The sequence below is a fragment of the Dermacentor andersoni genome, chromosome 1 (genome assembly GCF_023375885.2).
Source record: "Dermacentor andersoni chromosome 1, qqDerAnde1_hic_scaffold, whole genome shotgun sequence".
Classification (NCBI taxonomy): domain Eukaryota; kingdom Metazoa; phylum Arthropoda; class Arachnida; order Ixodida; family Ixodidae; genus Dermacentor; species Dermacentor andersoni.
The window spans coordinates 136,684,783-136,691,372 of record NC_092814.1 but is presented as its reverse complement, the minus strand read 5'-3'; the positions used below and the strand labels follow the sequence as shown (position 1 = coordinate 136,691,372).

General features: G+C 39.2%; 1 protein-coding gene across 1 annotated transcript; it reads right to left on the bottom strand.

Moving 5' to 3' along the window:
• Positions 1-2,956: 2,956 nt before the first annotated feature.
• Positions 2,957-6,590, bottom strand: LOC126543354 (uncharacterized). The gene is made up of 5 exons (XM_055077940.2): positions 6,459-6,590; positions 6,157-6,300; positions 5,860-5,994; positions 5,235-5,387; positions 2,957-4,976 (listed from the first exon to the last, which is right to left on the bottom strand). The coding sequence occupies exons 1-5, from the start codon at positions 6,516-6,518 to the stop codon at positions 4,677-4,679; spliced, it is 792 nt and encodes a 263-aa protein (XP_054933915.2). The 5' UTR covers positions 6,519-6,590; the 3' UTR covers positions 2,957-4,676.

Genomic DNA, 6,590 nt, shown 5'->3' with positions numbered 1-6,590 from the left:
TGCAGCAACCCTGTACATGACCAATCCTTAGACATTTACGGCACTGTAAAAGCCTTGGTACAAAAGGTCAAACCGGGTATCGCACCAGTCCAGCCTTTATATGGCTAGGCAGCTTCTCACAGTCAAAGCATGTCTTCACGTGCTTTGACGAGCCGAGCCTTCGAGCTAACATAACCGAAGGAAAGGCCAATCCATGCGTCCACCAAGATAATCTAAAAATGAAAGGGAAGTGGAATGCAGCAAAAATGAAACATAACGCACTTTGGGGCTATAATAAGTACGACGTGGGGTGAAAAACTCGAAAAAATGTATTGGTGCCAACACTAACGTTCGCAAATGCTATTATGTGCTTTAAATCAGAAATATTGTCGGGCTTGGAGATTAACCAGACGGCGGTGGGCCGACTGGCTGTGGGGTTCCCACGGCAAAACCGCTGATGAGGCAGTGCAAAGTGACATGGGTTGGCCTTCCTTTGAAGTCAGAGAAACGCAAAGGAAGATCAGTTTTGAAGAAAGCTATGGAATACGGATGAAAAGAAATGGCCCGCTTAAGTCCACAAATATCTGTACCTTAAAAGCATGGGCAGGTGCGGAATGAAGAGAGAGGTAAAAAAGTTAGCAACTAAGTACTAAGTAGTTAGTTGGAAACTAAGCAGAAATCATAAAAAATAATATGAGAGAAACAGAGACAGAAAATTGTATGCGAAATAAGGAAACAAAAAAAGGCTACGGATATTAACAAGAACGGCGATAAAGAAAAGCGAAAATCTGTATGATAAGGAAAAGGACAACGCTTTGCTATTTGAGGCCTGAACTGGCCGCTTGAATACAAAAACGTACCGAAGCAAATATGCGTCTCTTGATGAAGCATGCGTGTGCTAAAAAAGAAGCATGAAAACGACTAGGCACATCGTAATGGAATGCCAAAATATTCATCCAACGAGACCCGTAGGGAGTGTCCACCTTCCGGAAGCACTAGGATTCGAAGAAGATAGAAAGATTAACTGGTTAACTTGTCAGATTTCGAGATAAATAAGAGACAATTAAAAGAGTATTGGTGGAAGAAAACCAGGGAAGAGATTGATAAAACCGGAGTCATTGCAAGTGTTGCAAATGGTACAGCATATAGTTGAAGAGGTTATAAATGCGAAACCTAAAATCAAGATCAGATGGGAAGAAGGCTAGAAAGCAGTAATGAAGTAAAACCTTATTAAATCAAGCAGGCTGTGGTACTATTTTTCCCGCCCCGTTTCAAAGGTGAAGCCAATAAACATCAGCCGCAGCAACAATACGACGTTCCGTGCTGATGCAAACATCTGTTATTTATTAAATGAAGTGAGTCTGATCTAAGCTGCTAAGTCAGAACAGTTTTCTATACTATTTCTTCTTCATTTCATTTTAGACGTCTAAACAATCTCATTACGCTCTTAAACTAATGGCTTTTACTGTCTCCTAATATTTCTTCTTTGTTTACGTTTGAGGTACCAAAAGTTTCACATCGCGGCTTTTCTTTTTTCGCCGCAGCAAGCTACTTGAAGAATGTAGAGTCTATCGCGGCTTAATAAACTTTAACGTTCTTCGTTTATACGAACAATTATTAGTCTTGTTTTGCCTCTTGTGATTTATTTATTTATTTATACCATAAGGCCCGTAGTGTGTTACAAATAAGAGCGGTATGATTAGGCACTCCAAACAGAAATATCAGAAAGAACACAAACTTCAAGCACACGTTTAAACTAATTCGCATCAGTAATAGAGTTTATGGAGCTGGGCAAATGGTTCCAGCCATTAGAAGTTTGAGCGAAGAACGAATGAAAGTATTGTCTTGCACGACAACCAGGAACGGACTATGACACTTTATACGCAAGTTGCTGGCTTTGATGCAACGGTTTTTCTTCGTAACCGTGCCTCTAATTTTCAACATATCACATGTGCTATACACTGAGTTTGATACCATACAGCTCTGATTTAACTACAAAAAACTTAACGGATAGCCTATAATACAGTTTTTCTATGCGCTGTTCAGTTTGTAGTTGTCGATATGGTTCAGCAACCCAATTAGCAGGTAATAAATTACAACACTAATTAGGTCTAACTCAAATAACATCTTTTGGTTTCTAGTACGTATAACTGTACTATCCGTTGCCAGAAATAAAGGTGAACAGGTTACTCTAATTTTCCTCGATGTGGAAAAGTGTTTAGACATTACAGGATTAAACTGCCGTAAACGGTTCAATAAAATAAATTATAATGATGATTGATTCTTGTGACGCATACTTTAATTTACTGTTGCAGTAGCGTTTAATTTTTTTCCCCTAAAGCTTAGAATACAAAGGATGAATTCTGCGTCTTCAGTTTTTGTCTTTAGCAACAAATATGTGTTATCAATCAGGTAGCTGAAAAATATGCGGAGTAGAACCAACATCTATATGGCTCTCAAGGACTATGAAAAGGTATTCCATTCAGTACACTCTTAATCTGGTTACACATAGGTTCCTCTTAGTAAGGGCAACTTTTTTGCAAAAAAGTTCCTCTTATATATGAGTAACATGGGAGCTGGATAAATTTTAAATATGAAGAACATTGTTGCTCTTAAGTTTACAATGATGTAAGAGAAACCATGTTCCACACATTAATGTGTGGAACAATGTTCCTCTTCAGAGAAGAATGGTATAAGTAAAACCATGTTCCACATATTTATTCCTGGAGTGCCGTTTTGTATAAGTTGACTGCTATATTTACTGGAACAATACCACATATATATGATATCTGCAACACTATTTCAGCTATCCAGGTCATCTATGTAGTAATAAATGGCAGGAAGTAACCCTGTAAAGAATTCTGCTAGAAGTCTTGCCGGAAAATGGTGCCAAAAACAGAGTCCTGCTGTTTTAAAATGGAAATACACTTATTCAGTAGTACGAAACACTACTGTAATAATTACACAAATGCTCTATTTTATATTTTATTACATAAAAACTTTTACACAATCGTTCAGAACCGCAACAATGCAAAAACAACATCATTCCAAACTAAACAATCAAGAGACCCATACTCCACAGCAACAAACAATGAAGCCTACTGCATGCCATCAATGGGACTTTTCTGCCCGACTAGATAAGACGAAACTATAAGGCAGCTTGTAGTCTTAAAAACAGGTACAGACATTGCTTCAAACTAAATGTGCAGGCAGGCATCAACCTTCCAGCATTAGCTATTAGTTATAACAGATTACAATTCACAGCTACTCAGCATTTCCTGCTGTATCATGAATTTTATTAAAACCACTGAAGCAAGCAAGGTAGCTTCCTAAATTGCTATAACACCGCTCACCAGAGCCAAGCAAGCACAAGCACTAAACAGCTATTCCACTGCATCGACCACAGAGAACAAGGAGTAATTCAGAAGGCTACAAAGAGGCAAGAACAAGATGTGTTGCCACTAAAATGAAGGCTGACGGGAATGCTTCATATAAAAGGTCAAAATTCTTTTTTAACCTTTACATGCTTAGAAGGGAAGGGCTGCCTCTGCATCTAAAACCGTTATACAGCAAGAAAACATTCAAAACAGCCGATAAAAACACTAACTTTCAGCAGTCACAAAATACTACTTTCATGTTGCAAGCCCTGTATATGAGGACACACTTTTCCTCCAAAAAGCATTTCTCTGACTACAGATAAGACAACTTGCAAGTCATTCACAACTTGTAAACTGAAGGGCAGGTGCAGACCTTGCTCAAAAAAACAAGAAACTGCCTACTAGCCTCATGTAGCATTTGACAATGCTTAATTTTTATGCAGGATGTCATATCAAAAAGGTTTGAAATTAAAAACAGGCTTTCTTAGTTTAAAAAATTTGTCATAAGAAATGGCATTTCAGTAATGTCAGTTTTCCTGACATCTTAATAATGAGCTCCATTCACAAATTGCCTTGTTCATATATATTTGTAGCACATATACACTAATTAAAAACTGCAGCTTAACGCAATTTCTTGTAGGCACAATATTAAGTCTTTATAATCAGACTTTCCAGGAACTGTGACACAAGACTTGGTTATTCTAGTTCACCCAACGAATGTGTTTTTGGCCAAAATTTGGGCTCGAATGTTCAGGACCAATATTTGAAAACAGCGGGTTTGGCAATTCCCAATAAGTGGAAAAGTTATAATTGGTGGATGGCTGCAATTTTGCCATTACAACATACGCACAACAAATAACTACGAATATCAATGTTTAGCTACGAGCTTAGAAAATGACACTTACTGCAAATTTGCTGATATGACAGCTATTTTCTTTTTTAATCTAGAAAGAGTAATGTATTTAATGCGAACCTCATAAGTGTTGTTATGCCTCCCTGTGGCAACACGCATTTTTCTACAAAGTGCAACAGTATCGCTTTGAGTATGCCGCATACACTTGCAAAAAATCTCCTATGATTTGTCGCACAAAGTCAAACAAGAAAATAGACCAATAAACAGTTGCCATAAATGTGGTGACAATGCGTGCACATGCTTAATGCAAAGCTGTTATGACTGACCACAACTTTAAGCAATGCGCTTTTAGAACTACCAAACCCAAAAGCTGTCCTTTAGAGTTTGTAGGTTTGTGTGAGTCACTGCTACCTCTTTGCATTGTTTGTGCTCAAAGAAAAAAGATCTTACATACAGCATCTCGTCAGCTAACGAGTTCTTGCAGGATGTTTCAACTGTTTTAAACACAGCGTAAGTTTGTGTGACATCAAGCAGCGTGGAAAAGGCTCCCTCTTAGCTAATGCTGTCTGGACCAAACCCAAAGTTTGACCAAATGCATTTGGGTACGTGATATCCAAGATAAAATAAAGTGTTACGCAAATGATTAGAGCATGCTCCAATGATGATCCCGCAGCCAGATCAATGGTGTGGCCCTTACAGACGACTTTGTGTCCATCTTGGGCGACGATACAAGGGCCAGGAATAGGCACACCTCGTTCATGTGTCTCCTTGAAAAGAAACTTTGGTTCATTGCACTGCAGCAAAATGCCCTCTAGCATTTGCCAGAACTGGTAGCTACTCAATTCCTTCAATGGGTATCTACAGCTTCAGCAAAACTAAATAAAATGGCATCTAAGTTAAAAAGTATTTTTTTTGCCAAAGCATAAATGTGACTAGATCAATGACTGATTTTTACAAATGTGCTAAAGTATGGACTAGCACGTGAGTGAAGGCGTGTTAGCACGTTGAGCATAAAGAATGCTTACCAATGAGATCAGGGAAAATTCAGCTTTTTTTGGCCGAAGGTACTCGTCAATCTCGATGAAGCTTGTTCGACCCAGCTTGTTTCGAACATGTTGAAGCTTGGCTAGCATGTCTTCAAACGAAGCTTCAAATCTCAGTTCGGCCTCAAGTGCAAGCTGCAAAAATGTACACAAAGTGCTCAGTATACCTAGGAGGCTAGGCACAGTGACAAGGCTCAATCTCTGGAACTACACATTTCAATTGTGGTGTTCTCAGGTTTCAAAAAGATGGTGTCACAGAAAGCTAACACAGCACTAGTTTTGTATATAAAACATAAATCACATTTCAGAACACAAAAACTGCAATTCCACAATGCTTGCACCTTCGGGCAGAAATGTCCACATTAAAGAAAAGTTCCTGCCGTGTAGCAATGTTCATAGTACTATTTTTTCCAACTGTAAAAAACTTTACCAAATCAACTAGAAGACATGGTGGACAAGACACCTAATGTGTGCACTACATGCACCACTCTAGTCTCATCTGGTGTATCTACTTTGGGATCCAACATCACCACCATTTCTACAAAAAGCGAAAACTGTCATAACATTTGTGAGAAATGGAAAATAAAGAATTTAAAGGTGGTCGTACCACGTCTGGGTTTAGAAAGTACACAGGAAGTTCATTCTCCGGGCTTTTCCGCCGAGCTTCCAGCGTTGCCTCCAGCAAGACTTTTATTCTGCTGACATCCAAATTTGCTGGGTGTGAAATGGCGTCCCTGATTGTCTGAAAGTAAGCGACATTTTTACACTATATTGCACACTAAGCATTCATTGAATAAATCTTTACCAATCTCAACTACTATGACGAGGTTAAGAGCTGGTAATAAACTGCATCCTGTGACTGTAAAGCAAATCTGGCTAGTCTACGCTACAAGGTAATCCTTACCTTGAGCTCGCACTCTGCATCAGCACTTGATATTGCAGGCCTGTCAGGACCATTGTCCGCACTCACTGAAGACAACTCTTGTCGTTTTTTCATCCGTAGCTTCCTCGTCTTTCTCGTTGTGCTTACTGACCGCATGAAAGTGCTCTTTAAAAATAAGAGAAGCCAGCATCAGCAGGGTGGCTTACCATGAGGTAGAAACTCCCCTAGGCAGAATTATCCCTGATTGTGGAAGCATTCTGTCACTTACCCACAGTTGCATTGAATTTGTTTTTGACCCATTTTTTGGATCGACTGCTACTCACCCAGCCAAGTTCACAGTCAAGTTTCTGAACCTTCCTGGCTCGTTCCGTTTCCCATTGCATATTTGGATATGCTTCATTAAGTGCCTCACAAAATGCTCGATACTCCCACCTTTGGATTGCAGTGTTGTTGCT

What these genes read in the sequence shown, in the direction of transcription:
- LOC126543354 (XM_055077940.2), bottom strand. Translation starts at nt 6,518, where the DNA reads ATGCAATGGGAAACGGAACGAGCCAGGAAGGTTCAGAAACTTGACTGT. An exon ending in ATGCAGAGTGCGAGCTCAAG is followed by an intron (nt 5,995 to 6,156) that starts GTAAGGATTACC and finishes GCTTACTTTCAG; the next exon opens with ACAATCAGGGACGCCATTTC. An exon ending in AATTTTCCCTGATCTCATTG is followed by an intron (nt 4,977 to 5,234) that starts GTAAGCATTCTT and finishes TTTCTTTTCAAG; the next exon opens with GAGACACATGAACGAGGTGT.